At 45.6% G+C, this 24,952-nt stretch overlaps 1 protein-coding gene across 4 annotated transcripts in view; it reads right to left on the bottom strand.

Moving 5' to 3' along the window:
• Positions 1-24,951, bottom strand: part of fes (FES proto-oncogene, tyrosine kinase) — a 42,902-nt gene extending 17,951 nt beyond the window's left edge. The window contains exons 1-5 of one of the 4 annotated variants that reach the window (XM_041178159.1): positions 24,560-24,949; positions 9,242-9,483; positions 6,553-6,726; positions 3,554-3,650; positions 2,658-2,841 (exon numbers count right to left, since the gene is read on the bottom strand). In XM_041178159.1, coding sequence (XP_041034093.1) covers positions 2,658-2,841; positions 3,554-3,650; positions 6,553-6,726; positions 9,242-9,466 — 680 coding nt within the window. In that variant the 5' untranslated portion in view covers positions 9,467-9,483; positions 24,560-24,949. Of the gene's footprint in view, positions 1-2,657; positions 2,842-3,553; positions 3,651-6,552; positions 6,727-9,241; positions 9,484-14,565; positions 14,681-24,559 lie in introns of those variants that run through there. The other 3 variants (XM_041178158.1, XM_041178160.1, XM_041178161.1) reach the window with 3 other exon arrangements.
• Position 24,952: the final 1 nt, after the last annotated feature.

Raw genomic sequence — 24,952 nt, 5'->3', positions numbered from 1 at the left:
ACACCCCCAACACATACACACACGCGCACACACACACGCACACAACACATACACACACGCGCACACACACACACACAACACATACACACATGCGCACACACACACACACAACACATACACACACGCGCACACACACACACACACACACACAACACATACACACACGCACACACACACACACAACACATACACACACGCGCACACACACACACACACACACACACAACACATACACACACGCGCACACACACACACACCCCCAACACATACACACACGCGCACACACACACACAACACACACACACACACACAACACATTCTCAAACATGCACACAGCCCCTCCACACACGCTCCCTAGCCCAGGAAGGATGGGGAGAATCATTCTCGATCCAACTCCCAAGGAGCAGGGTTAATGGCACAAAATGGATCCCAATAATGGGACAGCTGGTGTGGAAAATGGAAAATGTCACAATGGTGCAGCAGAGGGAGCTCTATGATTGGGTTCATTATAATTAGCAGTTTAATGAGGAATGTGTAAAGTAGCAGTGAACAGGCAGCAACCCAGCCAAAGTAAGTTTTAGTTAAATTGATCTTTGAAGCTCAAAGGTAGGCTTTCCGAATGCACACCCCCAGCACCGCATCCCTGTCCCCATACAGCAACGTGCAGAGGGACACCGACAGTTTCCTAAAAGGTGTTCCCAGTTCAGGTTCCATACTTGGAAGGTTCAAATGGAAAACGTAACGTGCCCCTGTATTAACTTTAGACCAAATGTGTTTCAGAGCCTTGTACTAAAGAATTAAAGCATCTCTCCTCTGTCAGAAGTTTATCTTTTAACTTCTGCGGAGCTGATGATTATCTTAATCATCGTTTGGAGCTGGGCTGTTTAGCAGAAAATCAAATCCAATACGAGATCACTGAATCCACACAGGCTGGGGTTGGGATCTGGGCCCTTGCTGCACTTTGGGCCTCGGGAGCTTTTCAAGTGAGATCCGCACAGTATCATTTTCACAGGTTGTATCGCATTATTCGATAAACTAAGAGTTTGTGTTCAGCTTTACTCCAATGTTTAAAATACACTGAGTGACACCTAAAAGGACATGGATAAAAGTGACTGTCTCAACGTTCGAGTGGAAGAAGTTAACAAATTTGGCAATGTAACATGTTCTGGTCTTGTAATGGAAAAGGTCCAGATGGAGAAACACCCACAAAAAGCTAAACGCTACAGTCTCTGTTAATATAGACATCCTTTTAGTCATCATCATCTCAGGATAGCCACCTCCAAACAAATATAGAAAACAACAGATCAAACTTTAAAAGCCACAGACAAACAGGAAACAACACACAGAGCAAGGGCTTCTCGAAAACAGATTCTACATGAACCACTATTCATCAGAATGTTCCCTTCCGGTCCCTGAAACATTCTGAACCCACTGTCCTACACCTCCATCCACCTCTCCACACAAGTTCCATAATTCACTGCACGCTCCTCGAATAACTCATTCTGCTCACATCACACATTCTGTTCTCATTACTCTGTATCTAACCCCATCCTGTACCTATCCTGGGAGTGTTTGATGGGGACAGTGTAGAGGAAGCTTTACTCTGTATCTAACCCCATCCTGTACCTATCCTGGGAGTGTTTGATGGGGACAGTGTAGAGGAAGCTTTACTCTGTATCTAACCCCGTGCTGTACCTGCCCTGGGAGTGTGTGATGGTGACAGCGCAGAGAGAGCTTTACTCTGTATCTAACCCCCATCCTGTACCTATCCTGGGAGTGTTTGATGGGGACAGTGTAGAGGAAGCTTTACTCTGTATCTAACCCCATCCTGTACCTGCCCTGGGAGTGTGTGATGGTGACAGCGCAGAGAGAGCTTTACTCTGTATCTAACCCCCATCCTGTACCTATCCTGGGAGTGTTTGATGGGGCAGTGTAGAGGGAGCTTTACTCTGTATCTAACCCCGTGCTCTACCTGTGCTGGGAGTGTTTGATGGGGACAGTGTAGAGGGAACTTTACTCTGTATCTAACCCCATGCTGTACTTGTCCTGGGAGTGTTTGATGGGGACAGTGTAGAGGGAGCTTTACTCTGTATCTAACCCCGTACGGTACCTGTCCTGGGAGTGTTTGATGGGGATAGTGTAGAGAGAGCTTTACTCTGTATCTAACCCTGTGCTGTACCTGTCCTGGGAGTGTTTGATGGGGACAGTGTAGAGGGAACTTTACTCTGTATCTAACCCTGTGCTGTACCTGTCCTGGGAGTGTTTGATGGGGGCAGTGTAGAGAGAGCTTTACTCTGTATCTAACCCCATCCTGTACCTGTGCTGGGAGTGTTTGAAGGGGACAGTGTAGAGGGAGCTTTACTCTGTATCTAACGCGTGCTGTACCTGTCCTGGGAGTGTTTGATGGGGACAGTGTAGAGGGAGCTTTACTCTGTATCTAACCCTGTGCTGTACCTGTCCTGGGAGTGTTTGATGGGGACAAGGGGTGCCTGAAATGGAAAGTGTTCCATGCCCGAATAGCTCTTGTCTTGAACAGAAATATTCTCCCATGTGAGCTGTAAAATGTTGGATTATTTAGCTTGGAATCTGAAGCTGAACTCTTCCCTGTTTCCAATGAACCTGAAGGGGTGATCCATGTACAGGAGCAAGGTACTTACAGAATTAAAACCATCTCCTCATGTAGGTCCTGCAGAGTGTTGAGTATTCCTGGCAAACCCTGCTGATAATAGTGCTGGTGATGGACCTCTGCTGATTTGACAGCGAGTACATACTGATTGTGAAGTAGGTGCATCTTCATGGTGGATTTGACATATTTATCCTTCATTCTGTCCCGGTCTCTGTCTGGATAAAAAAAAACTCACATTCAGGGAAATTTTTACACAAAATGGTTGAACTCCCTGAGGCGAGGGATTTTAACGTGAGGGAATTGCTCCACCAATCTTTCCAACCAGACAATAGGTCACAGGCTGGTGAGCATGAAATCAAAATCTACACCCTACCCCGTGCTTCCTCCCCACCAACCCCCAGCCCCCCTGCCTGTGCCGCCTCAATGCTAGTATCAAGCCCAGGTTAGAAACAGCACAGATGACGGCACCAATGGGTCAATCTCTCCTTTCCCACTCCAGCCCATCAGTGACATTTTCAGGCAAGATCATCAACTTAGAGGCAATTTTAAAATGGGATCAAGACAGTCCAAACTCAGCCACGAAAGAGCCTTGCAGCTATCGGAGGAGCAGATCTCCATTTTTAACCCAAGTTCCTAATTCTGTAGGAGCAGTGTGCCATTTTTCTTAAATATTTACCCTGAAAGGTGACAACAACTTGCATTTATATAGTGCCTTTTTTAACACAGGAAACCATCGCTGTGCTTCACAGAAGCGTTATCAGATAATATTTGATAGGAAACACTTAAGGAGATATTAGGACAGGTGAGGGAAAGCTTGCTGAAAGAGGTAGGCTTTAACGAGCAGTGTCCCAAGGTGTGAATGCTTTAACTGTGTGCAGCTCCCAGTGCAGTGTCCTGTTTACCTGTCTGCTCTATTGTTGCACTCACCTTTACTGGCCTCCTGAAATTTCCGCTTTGCTGAGTTAGTCTCCTTGACTTGCTGCCGATACTGCAACTTCAGCCTCTCAATCTCGCTCTGTGTGCTCTGTAAGTCACAACAGTCTGAGTTAAACACAGGAACACGCAAACACAAAGTCAGGTGCTGAATGAAGCACTCTCAAATTCAGCCACTCAAAGGAAATGAATTTTGCTGAGAGGCTCTGGTGAAAGGTTAAGGCCATTGGTGAGAAGTTAAAAGGACGAGCAAGATGTGGAGCAATAGGAGCAGCGGCTACAGAATGAGATTTAAAAAGACGTGGGTTGTGGGGGTTCTGGGATGATAGGGTGGGGGACTAGGGGAGGAGTTCTCAGATGGAAAAGCGAGAGTAGGAAACGGAATAACGGTGCTTCATTTCAACACAAGGGACGCCATGGGGATTAAAAAACTGTAAATTAAGTGGCATTGATTCGTTGGAAGGGAACAGAGTAAATCCCTGTTGGTGAATGGGATTGTCGGGGTGGGGGGGGATATTAAATGGGTGGGTAGAGTCAGTGATAGGGGAGAGTGTACATGGGGCTGTGGGAGGGGATTAAATGGGTGGGTAGAGTCAGTGATAAGGGAGAGTGTACATGGGGCTGTGGGAGGGGATTAAATGGGTGGGTAGAGTCAGTGATAGGGGAAAGTGTACATGGGGCTGTGGGAGGGGATTAAATGGGTGGGTAGAGTCAGTGATAGGGGAGGGTGTACATGGGGCTGTGGGAGGTGATTAAATGGGTGGGTAGAGTCAGTGATAGGGGAGGGTGTACAAGGGGCTGTGAGAGGGGATTAAATGGGTGGGCAGTTAGAGAGAAACTCTTGGTGGAAAAGTCCAGAATAAGCGTAAAGAACCTTAAAATTAGAGGCAGAGTGTTCAGAAGTGATCTCAGGATTTCGACACAGAACGGGAGTGGAGATCTGGAACCCTCTCTCCCAAAGAGCTGTTGAGGCTGGAGGTAAATTGAAAATTTCAAAGCTGAGATTGACAGACCTTTTTCTTCGCTTGGCAATGGTATTGAGGGTTAAGAAACCAAAGGGATAGTGGACAGTGGTCAGTTTATTGGGAAGGTTTGTAGAGGATTGCGGAGAGGGATCAGTGTAATGGGAATGTTTATGAGGGATTATGGAGAGGGGTCAGTGTAGCGGGAACGTTTATGTGGGATTATGGAGAGGGGTCAGTGTAATGGGAATGTTTATGAGGGATTATGGATAGTGGTCAGTGTAATGGGAACGTTTATGAGGGACTGTGGAGAGCGGTCAGTGTAGCGGGAATGTTTATGAGGGATTATGGATAGTGGTCAGTGTAATGGGAATGTTTTTGAGGGATTATGGATAGTGGTCAGTGTAATGGGAATGTTTATGAGGGATTATGGATAGTGGTCAGTGTAGTGGGAATGTTTATGAGGGATTGTGGATAGTGGTCAGTGTAGTGGGAATGTTTATGAGGGATTATGGATAGTGGTCAGTGTAATGGGAATGTTTTTGAGGGATTATGGATAGTGGTCAGTGTAATGGGAATGTTTATGAGGGATTGTGGATAGTGGTCAGTGTAGTGGGAATGTTTATGAGGGATTATGGATAGTGGTCAGTGTAGTGGGAATGTTTACGAGGGATTGTGGATAGTGGTCAGTGTAGCGGGAATGTTTACGAGGGATTGTGGATAGTGGTCAGTGTAGCGGGAATGTTTACAAGGGACTGTGGATAGTGGTCAGTGTAGTGGGAATGTTTATGAGGGATTGTGGAGAGGGGTCAGTGTAGTGGGAATGTTTATGAGGGATTGTGGAGAGGGGTCAGTGTAGTGGGAATGTTTACGAGGGATTATGGAGAGGGGTCAGTGTAGTGGGAATGTTTATGAGGGATTGTGGAGAGGGGTCAGTGTAGTGGGAATGTTTATGAGGGATTGTGGAGAGGGGTCAGTGTAGTGGGAATGTTTATGAGGGATTATGGATAGTGGTCAGTGTAGTGGGAATGTTTATGAGGGATTGTGGATAGTGGTCAGTGTAGTGGGAATGTTTATGAGGGATTATGGATAGTGGTCAGTGTAGTGGGAATGTTTATGAGGGATTATGGAGAGGGGTCAGTGTAGTGGGAATGTTTATGAGGGATTGTGGAGAGGGGTCAGTGTAGTGGGAATGTTTATGAGGGATTGTGGATAGTGGTCAGTGTAGTGGGAATGTTTATGAGGGATTGTGGAGAGGGGTCAGTGTAGTGGGAATGTTTATGAGGGATTGTGGATAGTGGTCAGTGTAGTGGGAATGTTTATGAGGGATTGTGGATAGTGGTCAGTGTAGTGGGAATGTTTATGAGGGATTGTGGAGAGGGGTCAGTGTAGTGGGAATGTTTATGAGGGATTATGGAGAGGGGTCAGTGTAGTGGGAATGTTTACGAGGGATTGTGGAGAGGGGTCAGTGTAGTGGGAATGTTTACGAGGGATTGTGGATAGTGGTCAGTGTAGTGGGAATGTTTATGAGGGATTATGGAGAGGGGTCAGTGTAGTGGGAATGTTTACGAGGGATTATGGATAGTGGTCAGTGTAGTGGGAATGTTTATGAGGGATTGTGGAGAGGGGTCAGTGTAGTGGGAATGTTTATGAGGGATTGTGGATAGTGGTCAGTGTAGTGGGAATGTTTACGAGGGATTATGGAGAGGGGTCAGTGTAGTGGGAATGTTTACGAGGGATTATGGATAGTGGTCAGTGTAGTGGGAATGTTTATGAGGGATTGTGGAGAGGGGTCAGTGTAGTGGGAATGTTTATGAGGGACTGTGGAGAGGGGTCAGTGTAGTGGGAATGTTTATGAGGGATTATGGAGAGGGGTCAGTGTAGTGGGAATGTTTACGAGGGATTGTGGATAGTGGTCAGTGAGGAAACGGAAGATAAGGAAGATATTGTGAATGTTTAAAGATATGTGAAAGGAAAGGAAAGCTTTATTTTTATAACATTGAAAAGGAGATGCAAGGCCTGCCTCCTGACCTTGTTCAGCTCCTGGTTAATCTGCTGCCATTGTTCACTGTAACTCTTCTTCAGCAGTTGCTTGTCACGGATTAAAAGTGTCAGTTTGTGAATCGGCCCCGAGTTCACATCCTCTGAATGTTTCCGCATCACTCGGCTTAAAACCTCTGTCTGACTCACAATCACTGACCAGGACTGAAAGTGGACACATTTTTAACATTAGTGACTCTCACACCTTTCATTCTCTCCATGAGATCTGAATCCTGTACTCAAAACGATGACTGAACAAGTAGTGAAAATGTCTAACAGATGACACCATGGAAATCACTACAAATAAGAAACACAAAACAGTGGGAGCTTTACTCTGTATCTAACCCCGTGCTGTACCTGTCCTGGGAGTGTTTGATGGGGACAGTGTAGAGGGAGCTTTACTCTGTATCTAACCCCGTGCTGTACCTGTCCTGGGAGTGTTTGATGAGGACAGTGTAGAGGGAGCTTTACTCTGTATCTAACCCCGTGCTGTACCTGTCCTGGAAGTGTTTGATGGGGACAGTGTAGAGGGAGCTTTACTCTGTATCTAACCCCGTGCTGTACCTGTCCTGGGAGTGTTTGATGGGGACAGTGTAGAGGGAGAATTACTTGTATCTAACCCCGTGCTGTACCTGTCCTGGGAGTGTTTGATGGGGACAGTGTAGAGGGAGATTTACTCTGTATCTAACCCCGTGCTGTACCTGTCCTGGGAGTGTTTGATGGGGACAGTGTAGAGGGAGAATTACTTGTATCTAACCCCGTGCTGTACCTGTCCTGGGAGTGTTTGATGGGGACAGTGTAGAGGGAGATTTACTCTGTATCTAACCCCGTGCTGTATCTGTCCTGGGAGTGTTTGATGGGGACAGTGTAGAGGGAGATTTACTCTGTATCTAACTCTGTGCTGTACCTGTCCTGGGAGTGTTTGATGGGGACAGTGTAGAGGAAGCTTTACTCTGTATCTAACCCCGTGCTGTACCTGTCCTGGGAGTGTTTGATGGGGACGGTGTAGAGGGAGATTTACTCTGTATCTAACCCCGTGCTGTACCTGTCCTGGGAGTGTCTGATGGGGACGGTGTAGAGGGAGATTTACTCTGTATCTAACCCCGTGCTGTACCTGTCCTGGGAGTGTCTGATGGGGACGGTGTAGAGGGAGATTTACTCTGTATCTAACCCCGTGCTGTACCTGTCCTGGGAGTGTTTGATGGGGACAGTGTAGAGGGAGCTTTACTCTGTATCTAACCCCGTGCTGTACCTGTCCTGGGAGTGTTTGATGGGGACGGTGTAGAGGGAGCTTTACTCTGTATCTAACCCCGCGCTGTACCTGTCCTGGGAGTGTTTGATGGGGACAGTGTAGAGGGAGCTTTACTCTGTATCTAACCCCGTGCTGTACCTGTCCTGGGAGTGTTTGATGGGGACAGTGTAGAGGGAACTTTACTCTGTATCTAACCCAGTGCTGTACCTGTCCTGGGAGTGTTTGATGGGGACAGTGTAGAGGGGGCTTTACTCTGTATCTAACGCCGCGCTGTACCTGTCCTGGGAGTGTTTGATGGGGACAGTGTAGAGGGGGCTTTACTCTGTATCTAACCCCGTGCTGTACCTGTCCTGGGAGTGTTTGATGAGGATAGTGTAGAGTGAGCTTTACTCTGTATCTAACCCCAGGCTGTACCTGTCCTGGGAGTGTTTGATGGGGACGGTGTAGAGGGAGCTTTACTCTGTATCTAACCCCGTGCTGTACCTGTCCTGGGAGTGTTTGATGGGGACAGTGTAGAGAGAGCTTTACTCTGTATCTAACCCTGCGCTGTACCTGTCCTGGGAGTGTTTGATGGGACAGTGTAGAGGCAGCTTTACTCTGTATCTAACCCCGTGCTGTACCTGTCCTGGGAGTGTTTGATGGGGACAGTGTAGAGGGAGCTTTACTCTGTATCTAACCCCGTGCTGTACCTGTCCTGGGAGTGTTTGATGGGGACAGTGTAGAGGGAGCCTTACTCTGTATCTAACCCTGTGCTGTACCTGTCCTGGGAGTGTTTGATGGGGACAGTGTAGGGGGAGCTTTATTCTGTATCTAACCCCGTGCTGTCCCTGTCCTGGGAGTGTTTGATGGGGATGATGTAGAGGGAGCTTTACTCTGTATCGAATACTGTGTTATTCTGTCTCTAACACTGTGATGGTTTATTGTGGGCCACAGATCAGGAAGCCAGGTGAAAATGCCTTGCATATTTTTACCATCATAAATGACCATCTACTTTAGTGATGTTGCTTGATGGACAATTATTGGTCAGGACACCAGAAGGAATTCTCCTGTTCTGCTTTTAGGAAGGTGAGGGGTGAACCCGGGAGGGGAGATGGGGCCTCAGTTTAAAGCTGCACTCCCTCAGCGCTGCACTGGAAGTATCAGCCAATAGGATTGTGCTCAAATCTGTGGAATGTCGCTTGAACCCTAACCTTCCAGTGCAGCAACTGCTGTGTCATAACCTGGGAGTGTTTGATGGAGACAGTGATGGAAACATTTTCACCAGGCTTCCTGCGCTGTGACTCTGAAGGGAGTGTGCTACCCACCAAGCCACAGTCAATGTGTCTGGTCTGTTTGACTCAGTACCATGATGGGTCATGCATTTACGCACCGAGGCAGCTTTCAGCCAGAGAAACCAGGCGAAACCCTGGACTAGTGGCTCCCTCCTACCTTGTTGACCTGACTGATGTAATCGAGCCCTCCAGCCTGCTGGGTGTTCTCCTGCTTCTCTACTTGAGAGAACATTTGGTGAAGTAACCCTGAGTATTCCTTGTCGCTTTTGACTCGATTGCTCATCCACCTCTTCATCATCTCCAGCAGCCGGAGCTCCGAGTCTTGTAAGCGTAGCAGCATGGTGTGTCCCTGGGGACACCATAGATCTGTGCTGAACCCCATCACCCCAGAAACTGGACCTGACATGGAGAAGGAAACAAGACACAGCTTTAGGGAGAGAAGAATGAGCTGGGAGGATCAGACAACCCAACTCGAGCTCAGCTTTCTTAGGCAGCATCTTCCAAACCCACGACCTCTACCATCTAGAAGGACAAGGGCAGCAGACACATGGCAAAACCACCACCTGGAAGTTCCCCTCCAAGTCACTCACCATCCTGACGTTCCTTCACTGTCAAAATCCTGGGACTCCCTCCCTAACAGCGCTGTGGGTGTACCTACACCACATGGACAGCAGCGGTTCAAGAAGGCAGCTCACCACCACCTTCTCAAGGGGCAATTAGGGATGGGCAATAAATGCCGGCCCAGCCAGCGAAGCCCACATCCCGTGAATTAGTATAAAAAAGCTGAACATGAGCCAGTCAATCAGTTTGTAAATAAACCAGATGGATCAGCCAGGGCTCAGTGTGTCGCGTTCTTAACTCTGAGCCAGGAAGATTGTGGGGTTCCCACTCCAGGAGACCTGAGCACAAAAATCCAGGCTGACACTCCCAGCGCAGTACTGAGGGAGTGCTGCATTGTCAGAGGTGCCATCTTCAGGATGAGCTGTTAACTCAAGGCCCCACCTGCCTGCTCAGATGGATGCCATGGCATTATCCTAAAGAGCAGTGTCCTGGGCCAATACTTAACCCTCAAAACAACATTATTAAAAACAGATTAACTGGGCCTTTTTTATATTGCTGTTTGTGGGAGTTTGCTGTGTGCAAATTGACTGCTGCATTTCCAACATTAGAACAAAATACCCCATTGGCTGCAAAGTGCTTTGGGTGGCCAAGAAAGGCACTATATAAATGCAGATTCTTCGAGGCCTATTCTCAGAGGGCAGAGAGCTCAATGTCCAGAAAGAGAAAGATTGGGTTGTTGTGCAAGGTGAAAAATACGATTCTGGAACCTTGAACTTCAAAGCCAGGAGAGTGACAGACAATCCTGAATCACGTCCTTTACCCAGCGGGTGTGAACATTCATACAGCGCAGCTCAGAGATTCAGGGGCCAATCAGAATATCAGCAACTTCAAGAGAGAGTTGGTTCTGTACCTGGAGAGTTATTCAACAGAGTATCAGTGCTGTTCGTGTATTTTCCAACACCAGTGTTATACTGTGACATTGTTATATTATTCATAAAGAACTATGGAAATGAATTGTTATGTGAACCTGTATCCTGGGGTATCACATCCATTAACATACAGCAGTCACGTTCCAAGTAACAATGTCTCAGTCATTCAGCCTACCAGCCGCATGGAGAACTAAAAAATATACACTTGATAAAGCTCCAGCATTTTGAGTTTAAAAGTGTGATTATTTCTAACTAATGGGAACCAGAAGACAACAACCAGGAGCTACCAGACAGAGGAGATTAGTCCACAAGACCATAAGACATAGGAGCAGAAATTAGGCCATTCGGCCCATCGAGTCTGCTCCACCATTCAATCATGGCCGATAAGTTTCTCAACCCCATTCTCCCGCCTTCTCCCCGTAACCTTTGAAGCATCTTTACAAATCCTGCACACTCACATCAACTAAAATAATAAGTGGCCAAACGCCCCCAGTTTTGGTAACGATTTTTGATTCCAAGATTCATAGAGAGAGATGGAGATCAATTTCTCATCTGTCTTGGAAACCTTGCAGAATAAAATGACGATTTAAGATCTGGAACGTGTTAATAAAGTTGCTGAGCTCAGCTGAACAACCTTCTCCCATGTCTGAAACTTTCTGCATTGCCCAGGGATTCCTGCTGCCCTCACATGACTTACCCCTTATTCTATTGAGGGATTGTCAGCTTTGGTGACAGGAATCATTCATGTCTTCTCTATCTTTTTGTTATTAAACACTGGTTGTAACATGTTGATCTGTTATTTTGTACAAGGACACAGTATGTCAAGGGATGTATCAGAAAGAAAGCACTGCATTAATGTAATGTCTTTCACAGTCTCAGGATGTCCCAAAGTGCTTTGCAGCCAAAAAAGTATTTTGGGTGCATAGTTACTGTTTCTGACATACATTGGCCAAGGACAACAGGAAGCCATTCACCGCCCTTACAGCCCACCCCCGCCCTTTGATATAGTAACCGTAGGATCTTTTACATCTACCTCAGAGGGCAGACATCACCTCAGTTTAAGGTCTCATCCAACTGTGCAGCACTTCTTCAGTGCTGACCCTCTGACAGTGCAGCACTCCCTCAGTACTGTCCCTCCAACAGTGCAGCACTCCCTCAGTACTGTCCCTCCGACAGTGCGGCACTCCCTCAGTACTGACCCTCCGATAGTGCAGCACACCCTCAGTACTGACCCTCCGACAGTGCGGCGCTCCCTCAGTACTGACCCTCTGACAGTGCAGCACTCCCTCATTACTGACCCTCCAACAGTGCAGCACTCCTTCAGTGCTGACCCTCCGACAGTGCAGCACTCCTTCAGTGCTGACCCTCCGACAGTGCAGCACTCCCTCAGTGCTGACCCTCTGGCAGTGCAGCACTCCCTCAGTACTGACCCTCCAACAGTGCAGTGCTTCCTCAGTACTGACCCTCCACCAGTGCGGTACTCCCTCATCACAAGCCCACAGCTACCTTGACTACAGCTCCTCACACCCTGCTTCCTGTAAGGACTCCATGCCATTCTCTCAGTTCCTTTGCCTCCATCACATCTGTTCCCAGGATGCCATTTTCTAAAACGGCACTTCTGACATGTTGTCCTTATCCGAGGTTTCCCACCCAGCGCAGTGACAGGGCCCTCAACCGAGTCCGACCCATCTCCCATGCCTCTCTTATGCCCACACGTCCGTCCTTGACCTGCTGCATTGTTCCAGTGAAGCCCAACGCAAACTGGAGGAACAGCACCTCATCTTCCGACTAGGCACTTTACAGCCTTCCGGACTGAATATTGAGTTCAACAACTACAGACCATGAACTCTCTCCTCTATCCTCGCCCCTTTCTGATCCCTTTTTTAAAATTGATCTTTATCTACTAATTTTTATTTATTTTTATTCATTTATTCATTGTTTTTTCCCCTTTTTTATCGCCCCATTTTTAATCCCTTCCGCCCATTTTCCCCAACCACCACTCCCTTCCCTCACCCCACCCCCAAAAGGGTCATCCATTACTTGTTCTATGTTGTGCTCTCACACAGCAATGACCCTTGTTCTGCTATTAACACATCACATTCTGCTATCTTCCCTTCATGCCACTATCAGCACCTCCTTTAGTCTTCACCACTGCCATTAACACCCCATTTGTCTTGTGTCCATGACATCTTTGTCAATCGCTCCTTAGCCCCAAGCTATTACTGGCCTTCTATCCAGCTTCACCTGCTCCATCCCCCCTTAAACAGCATAGATATCATCCTATTTCTACTTGTCTTTTAGTTCTGAAGAAGAGTCATTCGGACTCAACACGTTAACTGCTTCTCTCTCCGCAAATGTTGTCAGACCTACTGAGTTTTTCCAGCATTTTCTGTTTTTACTCCCTCATTACTGACTCTCTGCCAGTGCGGCACCCTCTTGGTAGTGCACTGGAGTGTCAGCGTGGATTATACATGGATGCGTTGGGCAGTCAGTGATTGCATGGCTAAAATATGCAAGGATGCCAAAACAACTGGAATGGGAATGGTTGGGACGCTCTCCAGGTCAGGTGAGAATCCCACCTGAGCTTTACGTGAAGAAAGTTTTATTTGCATCAGGTATTTGGGAGCTAAACCCTTGAGGACTCTATGCTCCAGCGCTACCTCACAACAGCAGAAGAGAAACTGGAAATTAAAGCAGCTGGCTGCAGGAAGTTTCGAACTATTTATTTAGTTGAAAGCCAGTTACACTTGCCGAACTAACAAAGACTTGAATTTCAGGAACCTGAACAGGAAATCATGAGAACACAGCTTTTAAGCTCACGTCTGACCCTGCACCATACAATGAGAGACTTTTATTTCCACAGGACCTTTCACAACCTCGGGAGGTGCCAAATGGCCTTACAGTCAATTAATTATTTTTAAAACTGTGGTCAATGGCGTAATGCGACAGCCAATTTGTGCACAGCAAGCTCCCATAAACAGCGATGAGATAATGACCTTATCACCTGGTGATGCTGGTTGGGGCATAAACATTGGCTTGGGGAGAACCCCACCCTGCCCCCACTCTTCTCTGAAACAGTGCCATGGGGGGTCTATTACATTCACCTCAAGAGGTCAAAGTGGGCCTCTGTTCAATATCTCTTCCAAAAGACAGCACCTCTGACAATGTAGCACTCCCTCATTACTGCACTCGGTGTCAGGCTAAACCTTTGTGTTCAAGCCTCTGGTGTGGGACTTGAACCCACATCCTTTTGCCTCGGAGGTGTGTGAGTGCTCCCCCCCATGTCACAACTGACTGCAAGAGATGAGAGAATTCCAAAACAACAAAGAAGTCTCCAGTATCGTGATGAAGTGAATCTTCAAGCGTAAACATGTATAAAAATGGCGCAGAACAGGCTGCAATTAACCTTTACGATAACGTCCTACCGTTAGAAGACTGAACAATGATATGATATAATTACAGAACATCAATGAATTATTTTTGTAAAATGACTTCCCTTACTATTTCTCAATCTTAACCTCTGGAATGAATATTACCTAGGGGTACTAAGTCAGGATGGGATCAGATAAGACTGGGATCAAACAGTGGTTACTGGGTGTTAGACCATAAGATGTAGGAGTGGAAGTAGGCCTTTCAGCCCATCAAGTCTGCCCCCCCATTCAATGAGATCATGGCTAATTTGCTAATCCTCAACTCCACTTTCCCTCCTGAGCAGCTGGCACCTGGCATGGGCGAGCACCCTGTTTTAATGTAAGGTCACCCCTTGAAGACGGGTAGAGTTTAAGCTGCTTCTCCTTTCAGTCCAGACTTTATTGCAATGCCTCTGTTTGTAACTCAGTGTTAAGTCACAACTTGCAGGCACAGAGAAGCTGTCAGTCACAGGATGTGAGATACCATCTCGGCTTTGTTGCTGCCTCATCTTATATACCGAATTGATAAAAATTGAAAAGGTTTCTGCCCAGACTCAAGGGCCAAATGCCTATGAACTGACCACAGGGCTGGAGCAATTTCCTGCAGCAAGTGCTGTTGTCTGGTTGCTGTTGCTCATGGTTCTCTCTGTCTCCAACACCGCCCCACCAACTTTTCCTTTTTCTGTTAGATGTCAGCTTTCTCAGTAGCACCCTCACTTTTCAACTTGGTCTAAATTCCACCCCAAATTTTTAACACCAGGGCCAACATGAAGTGGGGTGCTACAAGGCTGAGGGTGCTGTCTTTTGAGTGAGATGTCAAACTGTGGGCTCTTTCTGCCCTTTCAGGTGGATGAATAAGACCACGTAGCATCGGTCAAAGAAGAGCAGGGGGAGTTCACCCTGGAACAAAAGCAGAAAATGCTGGACAAGCGCAGCAGGTCTGGCAGTGTCTGTGAAGAGAGGAACAGAGTTAATGCTTCGAATCCTTGTGGCGACTCTCCAGAGCCTCATACGAGAGTCATACACGGGCTTGAAACGTTAACTCTATGTTTCTCTCTTCACAGACACTGCCAGACCTGCTGAGCTTTTTTTCCCAGCATTTTCTGTTTTTTATTTCAGATTTCCAGCATCCGCAGTATTTTGCTTTTGTTTTAGTGTTCTGCCCTGTGTTCTGGCCAATGTTTAGCCCTCAACCAAAATTACGAAAAGCAGACAATTTGCTGATTTGTCTCCTTTCTGTTTTTGGGAGGCTGGTTGTGCACTGTTTGGTTGCTGAGAGTCTTACAAAAGCAATAGCACTTCAAAAAGTGCTTCACTGGCTTCACGTTGAGGTGCCCTGAAGTGGCGAAAGGTGCAATGGAAACACAAACCGGTCTATTTTTTTTTATTCATGGTTGATGATGAGCTGCTTGTTCTCATCCAGAACTGTGATGGAGGGTGGGGGTGGGAAGGGAAGCAGGGAGCGGTGGGAGGGGGGTGAGTGGGGTAACTGCACCTGGCCCCAGGTTGGCTGAGCTGGGGAAAGATGAGCAGAGAACTTCCACCCTCTTTAACTCAACACAGTGACTCCTGCTGGTTGTGACAGTGAGGCAGTGCATGGTAAATGAGAAGGGATGAGGACCATCTATCCATTAAATGGTATATCTTAAGGTCAACAAGAAGGACATTGTCTGAGTATCTGTTGGTGAGGAGGAAACTCCCACACCTTTAATTGACACTGCATCGCAGACTGTCAGATTCACGATTCTCCAGAGAGCAGGTAGGACCCTGGCTTCCAGCTCCTGCCCAGAAAATTTAGACCAAAGGGTGAAATCAGGATAGTTAGAAGGGCTTCCAACAACTGGGCGACAATTTGACATTGGCCACCTGGTAGGGTTGCCAACTTCACCTGGGTATCCCGGAGGCTGCATCACATGACTTCCCAGCTCAAGCCAGCCCCGCCCCCACATCCTGCCATTGGTTCTCGCCTCAGGCACATCACCTTTCCACGGCCAATTGGAAAGGGGAACAGCTCTTTTACCCGACTGGATTAGTCTTGACTGTGGCTCAAACAGCTTATGGTCAGCCATGTCCAATATCACTGTGACTAATAAATAAAGGTGTTTGGGGAAGTTGAGAAGAGATCATTTTGTTTTGCGCCCCTATTCGTTTTTCTCCCAGGTTTTGTGGCTGCAGGTTAATTCTGGAGATTAATCCTCCATTCCTGGAGATTCCAGGGCAATGCTGTAGTGTTGGCAACCCTAACCATCTGGCGTTGTCTAGCAGCGCAATCCATTACTCAGACATAAAGCACCCAGCTCTCTAGCACCTGGTCAAATCTCTCCTCATCTCACCCACCAAACTCCCTAGCCCAGTCCCTGTTTGAACAGCTGCCTCCCATCATTAATTGTGATATTCCTCATTTGGCAAGTGTTAGCTGGAGGTGCATGCTCGTAAACAGCCCTGTGGTCAGGAATGTGAAACTTTAATACTCCCAGGCTCAAAAAAATGCTGCTGATTGGATATGCAAGAGAGCAACTGTTCATGCTGTGGGAAGAAAAGACACAGAGAGAATTCCATTCGTGTGCAGTCAAGTGATCGTGTTGCTGGAACGGATTGCAAAGTGAATTGATTTCAAGTAATTTGTTCACTAGTGTGAAGGGTCCAAGTGCCAGGGAACAGAAAATAAAATGAGCAGCAAAGGCAGAAAATACTGCAAACATTTAGCAGGTCAGTCAGCATCCACAGAGGGAGCAAACAAGCTAATCTTACAAGTGTGGACCTTCTTACAGAACCGGAAAAAAATACAGGATAGTATTTAGAAAAGGACAGGACAAAGGGAGGGGCAAAAACATACAGAATGCCTGCACTCGAAAACACACACAAATGCATACACCTGCACATAAGTACACACAAACAGACATGAACGTGCAAGTCTGCAAATGCACATAAATAGTGATGAGGTGCTATGTGAATGCAACTCTCAGTATCAGGGTAGTTCAGTACCGTTCACCAATGTCTTTGTTTTTTAATCTCACACAGCGTAACTTCAACAATTAGAAAGTATAAATAAGGAAAGTTAATAGTTAGGATGACATCTCCTGTTTCTTTTAGGCGGAGATCACTCAGTGCAGCCTTCAGGAGGAGGATGGGGGCAGGCGAGATACAAGGAATCCTTAAACTCTGGGATAAAACAGAATCTCGGATCTAGACCCAGTGCTCACTGATGATGAGGGACTCCACAGAAAAACAGATGATCCGATAATTATCACATTGCTGTTTGCGGAAGCTTGCTGTGCACAAATTGGCTGCCATATTTACGGAGGGAGTGCTGCACTGTTGGAGGTGCCGTCTTTCAGATGAGACATCAAACTGCCCTGCCTGCCCTGAATGCAAAAGAACCCAGGTGGGGCAATATTTGAAAGAAGAGCAGACGAGTTGTGCCCGGTGTCCTGGCCAACATTTGTCCCTCAATCAGCATTGCAGAAACAGATGATCCGATAATTATCACATTGCTGTTTGTGGGAGCTTGCTGTGTGCAACTTGGCTCCCACGTTTCCCACTTTACAAAACTGACTCCGTTTCAAAGATACTTCATTGGTTGTAAAGCATTCTGGGACATCCTGACGACATGAAAGGCACTATATAAATGCAAAACTTTATTTTCTTTAATAGTTACTCAGGTTTGCAATACAGAGGCAGCAAAACAAACATCAGAACTCAAATCAGGAGTCCGAGCTCCCCTTAGCCACACCATTCCATTTTTTTTTTGCTTGGTAAGATACAGTAGCCCCACTATCAGATCATGCATGTAATTATACCATGACAGATCCTTTTCGCTCAACTTCCTGAGTGTTCAGTCACTGGCCAGGTTCAGGGTGCTCTTTGTCACACAAAAGGTTGGTTGATGCAGGCACTTAGAAAGGGTACAGAGGTGTTTTTACCAGCCACTCGGTGTCTCGCTTTACAAAGTGGAAATATTTAAGATCAACTACATACTGGGATAAGGGAGTCAACATGGTGTTCCCCTCAATCCACCCTTGCATCGTGTCTCCTCCCAGACATGGTGGGGTGGAGAGGAACTGAGGGAATGGGGTGGGGCTGCAGTTCCAGGGTGAACTAAAAAAAGGCAACATTTATATAGCACCTTTCATGACCACTGGACATCTCAAGGTGCCTTACAGCCAATTAAGTACTTTTGAAGTGTAGTCACTGTTCTCAGCACATAAGGTGATAAGAAATAGGAGCAGGAGTCGGCTGTTCAATCCCTTGGGCCTGCTCTGCCACTTAATAAGATCATAGTTGATCTGATTGTAGCCTTAATTCCACTCTTCTACCTGCCTTCCATAACTCTGGACTTCTTAGATGCTTAGAAAATCATAATTTGATCAGGCAGAGTCAGCATGGCTTTGTGAAAGGGAAATTGTGTTTAACTAACTTATTAGAGGCTTTTGAGGAAGTAACACGCAAGATGGTAAAAGAGGAACCTGTGGATGTGATGTACTTGCATTTCCAAAAGGTGTTTGATAAGGTGCCAGATCAAAGATGCAGAAGATAAGATTAAATGGTGTGTGGGGTACCATATCAGCATGGATAAAGGATTGGTTGGTTAACAGCAAACATCAATTAGGGATAAATGGATCTTTTTCAGGTTGGCAAGCTGTAACTAATGAGTGCCACAGGAATCAGTCCTGAGGCCCCAACTATTTACAATCTATATCAATGACTTGGATGAAGGGGCCAAATGTATGGTAGCTCAATTTGCTGATGTCGCCATGTTAAGTAGAAAAATAAATTGGCAAGAGGAGGTGGAGAGTCTGCAAAGGGAAATAGACAGGTTAAGTGAGTGGGTGAGAATTTGGCAGATAGAATATAATGTGGGAAAATGTGAACTTGTTCACTTTGGCAGGAAGAATGGAGAAGCAGCAAATTATTTAAATGGGGAGAGATTGCAAAACTCAGTGGTAGAGAGGGATCTGGGATCTGGGTGCCTGGTACATAAATACAAAATGTTAATATGTAGGTACAGCAAGTGATTGAAGGCAAATGGAATGTTTATTGCAAGAGGAATGGAATATAAAAATAGAGACGTTTTATTGCAGCTGTACAGGGTGTTGGTGAGGCCACACCTGGAATACTCTGTACAGTTTCGATCACCTTATTTGAAAAAGGTATAATTGCATTAGAAGCAGCTCAGAGAAGGTTCATTTGACTCATTCCTGGGACTAGGAAAGGTTGAACAGGTTGGGCCTATACCTAGTGGAGTTTAGAAGAAGGAGAGGTGATCTTATTGAAACATGTAAGATCCTGAGGGGACTTGACAGGGTGGACGCCAGGAGCAAGTTTCCACTCATGGGGGAGACCAGAACTAGGGGCCACAGTTTAAAAATAATGGGGCTCCCTTTTAAGAATGAGATGAGGAGAATTTTTTCTCTCCGAGAGTCGTTAGTCTGTGGAACTCTCTTCTCCAGAAAGCAGTGGTGGCTGGATCATTGAAGCTACTCATGGCAGAATTAGGCAGATCTTGATAGACAAGGGAGTCAAGGGCTGTGGGACAGACAGGAAAGTGGAGTTGAGACACAACCAGGTCAGCCATGATCTTATTGAATGGCGCAGCAGGCTCAAAGGGCTGTATGGCCTACACCTGCTCCTAAGTCCTATGATCCTAAGCCTTATAGATCAAAAATCTGTACAACTCAACCATGAATATATTCAATGACCCTGCCTCCAGCTCTCTGGGGAAGAGAATTCCAAAGACTGACAACCCTCTAAAGAGAAGAGGGTTAAATGGGAGACCCCATATTTATAAACTGCACCTCTTAGTTCTAGATTCCCCCACAAGGGAAAACATCCTCTCAGCATCCAATACTCCCCCTAAGGATCTTATATGTTTCAATAAGATCACCTTTCATTCTTCTAAACTCCAATGAGTATAAGCCCAACCTACTCAACTTCTGCTCATCAGACAAATCCCCACAAAGAGTAATGTAAGAATGGCTAGATAACCCTATTCTTGTGATGCTGATTGAGAGGATAAATATTGGCCAGGATACTGGGGGAACTCCTCTGCTCTTCCCCAAATAATGCCATGGGATCTTTTACTTCTACAATAGGTGAGCCCTCAGTTTAATATCTCATCAGAATGACAGCACGTCCAATAGTGCAGTGCTCCCTCAGGAGGGAGTTTCTTTTGCGCACAAGTTCTGGACTGGGGCTTGAATCTGGAACCTTGTGACTTGGTGGGGGTTGGGGTGGGGAAAGTGCTATCAACTGAGCACTGCTGATACTAATTGGGAGAGATGCAGGATGTACAGCCCTTGGGAATGGAGTTCAGGGAGGATAGAGAACTTATGTGAACTGAGAGGGAAGTTTGAGCAGAGCGAGTAACTGGTGAGTAGCTTTTGAGGAAGTGTTAGTCAATTGAAAACCCAAATGCAATTTATTCCTCTATTCTTAGATTAAAATTCTATCAATTGTGAAGTATAAAAGTGCTCAAACTAACTTAAACACAGCATTGTCAACGTGATATTTCAAAATTTCCCAAAGGAAAATCTCTGGTATAAGAAAGGGGAGGTGAGTAATGTGAGTACATGAGTTGTGTGGCACCCTAACCAAGATGGTCAGAAGGATGGAGTTTGAACCCCCTGTTTTTGATAGAATCTCTGCTGCTGGCGAGAGAGGACAGTTTTAAAGTCTAAAATAAAATAAAATAAGTCTAAAATAAAATGCCATTCCTGAATGGCATTGAAAGGCTTTTAACAAAATTCAGCAGATTTCACTTCCTTTTTTTAAGGTTAAGAAATTACAGCCTGCACTTATCTGCAGAATGTCAAACTGCAACAAATAAAAAGAGAACCAAATTCTAAAAAAAATAAGTTTCAAAGGGGAACAGGATTCTCAAGAAGTGGACTTCAATGAAAACCAGGGTATTAGAGGGTTGAGTGGTGACTTGCATGTGTGTTATGTCAGCAGCCCATGCTACCTTTGCAATGAATTACTGGTTAATTTGCTGTTTACTGGTAATGTCGGTTGAGGCAAGACATGAGGATTGGTCCCTGTTCTTCAAGTACTGTTCTAAGGTGTTTAATTTCCAGCTGACTGGCCAACACAGAGACATGCACGAGACCATTGGGTGTGAGGTTCAGATCTAGTTCATTGTCAATCTGCAGAACAGCACTTTGCTTAGTACTGGATTGAAGTGTCAACCTATACGTTTCCACTGACTAGAGTCTAGAACTAAGGGCCACAGTTTCAGACAGGTCAGCCACTTAGGATGAGATAAAATTACTTCAATCTTTGGTATTCAGAGCGATGTGGATGCTAAGTCATGAGCAGGGGTTGATAGATTTTCGGGTACTAAGAGAATCAAAGGATGTGGGAAGAGTGCAGGAAGATGCTAAGGTTGAAGGTCAGCCACGATCTTATTGAATGGCCTATTCCGGCTCCTGTTTCTTACGTTCTTACGTGGAACTTGAACCCACAAACTTCTGTTCCAAACACTGAGGGAGGTGAGAAATTAATGCAATTTTGTGATAATGGGGAAGAATGAGGTAAAGCAGGAGACAGTGCAATGAAGTTTCATTTCAACGCAGTGAGGATGTAGGGAGGAGGGGTAAGTGTAAGGTGGGGTAAATGGAGCTTAGAGGCACGCAAGGTAATAGAGAGAAGTTGAGATAAGTCCTACAGGATAGACAGCCACAGAAGGATATTTTCTCATATTTGGGAGAATTCAATAGATTGCCAAGAAGCAAGTTCTGGCCCAGCACATCTGAGATCTGGCACCTTAAATTTATTGGGTGGGTTGGGTTCCATGGTGAGGCAGATTGTAGGCGACCTGCGGAAGGAGTTAGTCTGAATGAGCTTCTCTTGTTGTAATGCTTTATATTCCCACAACGGAATAACTTTAAATATGTTGAACACATTCAGTGAACACGACGTTTCTGCAAGGTTTCAAACGATTTGAAATGGTTTGCCTCAGAGCAAGATAAACGTGCAGTCTGAAAGTTGGTTTATTTTAGCCTTAAAACCACATTCACAGAACAACTGGAATGGAAATTCATCAACTTCTGATTTCAGCGGCCATCTCAGTTGCATTATTTTTAATTCTCAATCACTGGAGTAACAATTGGCCACTGGGAGCTTGACTTGAAGTCTGAAGTTATGTTTCAAGGCCTATTTCAGGACTGGTAGGTAAACCAAGCTGATTGTCCCAAGCAATGGATTGTCAGAGACACCATGCATTGGATAAGAAGTTAAACTAAGGCCTTGTCTATCTATGACTGTTTTGACATTGGGGCTGGTTAAAGGAAGGATAAAATAATCTTATTCCTACAGCAGCTTCCACATCCTCAGGATGGTTCAAAGTGATTCACAGCCAAAGTATTTCTGAAGCATAGTCACTGTTATATATGCAACCAAATTGTGCAAAACAAGTTCCACAAATAGCAGTTTAATAAAGACCAGATAATTGGGTTAGACATTGGTTCCGGGATACATCTTGACCAGGACACCCTGACTAGGTCACCTTCACCTGGAAGCTGGGAGAACTGCCCTACCCTTCACAGGTGCTGTGTCTTCTGTGTCCACTGGAGGGGGCTGCCAGGATATTGCCTTAACGTTTCTGATGAAAGAGGGCACCTCTTATAGTGCAGCACTCCTGCACTACTGCCCCAAAGTGTTGGTGGAATACGTCAAGGAAGAACTGAAATCAGCCATTAACTGCAATGTACCTAAAAATAAGATGCCTTGTCTGGCAATATTCTTACACAGGAAGAACTTTCTGTGTGTGTTTTCAATTAGGGCCAAAAATTTATTTGGATAAATGTGCAAAATCTATTATACAAGAAGTTTTAAACAGCACAAGGATTATTTAATGTACCAAGACCTGGACAACAAATGCTAGTTTGCAGAAAAGCCTGAACAGTTTCCACCTTGGCTGTTTCAGATGTATCCTTGGCATCTCTTGGCAGGACAAAGTCACCAACTCAGAGATCCTGCAGCGTGCTCATTACATCAGCATACACTCATTACTAAACTAATGCCATTTGTGCCATATACTTAAACAACTTTCTATATGTCAACCAGCCACTGTCTCACAGCCTGCTGGACATGCATACCTCCACTGCATGGACACCAGCAAGCAAGATATGAAGATGATGGACATTGACAACTGGGAGACAATGTCCGATAGCTGTGACCTCTGGAGGATGACTTTCCGGTGGAACATTGGAAGAGCTTAGCTCCGCTAACCTCTTGGAAAGCTCACCCTGGCCAAGAAAAGAACCCAGAGGAAACAGAGGCCAGTGAATCGTGCACCTTGTCAGCCCAGTGCCTTCACCTGCAGCAAGTGGGGCAGAGACTACCATGTCAGACTGGGGTTCCAGAACCGCACCAGGTGATACCTAACACAGACCACCGCAACGCAAACCGTCTCCTTGCAAGACAAGAGGCTGCCACTGTTTTATAACACAAGAGGTGAGATTCCGATGATTTCACGTCTACCAATGGATAATGAGTAGTGAGTAACTGGGAGGGATGAATTAAGATTATTACACAAGAATATCAGGCGATATTAAAGCATGCAGCTTCGAGTGGACTGCTCTCCGTCATACATTGCCACAATTCTCGCAGCCTTCCCCTGTGTCATGACATGATGCATCTTGGTGGTCAACTCTGGCTCAAAAAAAAACAGGTGTGTGTCCAACAGGTCAATGTGATGCATCTAGTATGTGGGTGAAGAGAGTTAGCATGCATTCCGCTCTTGTGTGCTAGTTTGCTTCTCATTTTCAGCCTACTCTGCAGAAATGTGAAAAAGAGAGTTAAATGTCAGTGCACAGTCTCTCCGTGGCAAGTCCTCAGCTGTGTCTCCTATTAGAACAAGGTATAAATTTATTTTTTCACATCTGTGACATTGTAAAATGCTTCAGACGCAATGGAAAGCTTCCGAAGTGTCATCTGTTGTATACAGGCAGCAGCCATTTTGCACACATTTAACTTCCATCAGCAATCATGAGGCGGACGGCCTATTGATGTCTCTTGTGGTGTTAGCTAATGAATAAATGTTGAGATGGACACTTAAAATAGTGCTGTAGGTAGAGTTTAACATCTCACTTGAAAGGCAGCATCTGTGACAATGCTGCACCTGCCCAGTGCTGCTCAAAAAAAAATCTTCTCCACACACAACCAACATCTGGAATAGTCCAGCTAGGCATTTTTAACCTCCTAGTTCAAATGTGCAAATTTCATACAGACTGACTGTTTAATCATGTGGCATGCTACAACATCTGGTACATTATATTGCTACAGTCTGCTATACATCAAAACAAATTATTTGATCAAAATTCAATTAAAACAGAATATGAAAGAGGTCTTGCTATATGCACACCCATCTATCTACCTGTAACATAAATATCTAATTACTTTCAACGCCAAATGCATGCTTCCAGAGAACCTGCCCAAGAAATTAAATGATAGCCTCTTTTCTACCACTATAACTTTCATAATTTATGTTCCTGAGCAGTTAAAAAGTGCATAATTGTATCAATTCGACAGCACACCAGGACTGCATCAGGGAAACTGAAACGGATATAAACTTACATCAAGTTGCTTTGCCTATTTCCATGACTTATTGTTTACTGGCTGGAGGCTTCCAAAAAAAAATTAATTGTTATTAAGAACGTGGAGTTACCGGAAATGGATTCCTGAGAGTTGAATAGGAATTCCTTCGTTACTCTGGGTTTCTCTCTTGCTGAAGTAGTCTGGTGAAATTATCTATTATTTAGGAAAATGATCCGGTTGTAAATCGAAGCCTTGTTCGGACAAATATTAAACTCCGGAATGATGGAACTGGTGAGACATCAGCTGCTGTGAGTTTCTCTGTAAATCCTGGTGATTATTCTTCCTCTTAATCAGCTACAGTTTTTTTTAACCCTCAAACGCTGATATATTCTACCCGGTATCCCACCCCCCTCCTCCCCAACTTCCCCCCTT

The sequence above is a fragment of the Carcharodon carcharias genome, chromosome 32 (assembly GCF_017639515.1).
Source record: "Carcharodon carcharias isolate sCarCar2 chromosome 32, sCarCar2.pri, whole genome shotgun sequence".
Taxonomy (NCBI): Eukaryota; Metazoa; Chordata; class Chondrichthyes; order Lamniformes; family Lamnidae; genus Carcharodon; species Carcharodon carcharias.
The sequence above is the reverse complement of the archived record's forward strand: the minus strand, read 5'-3'. Positions and strand labels throughout refer to the sequence as shown.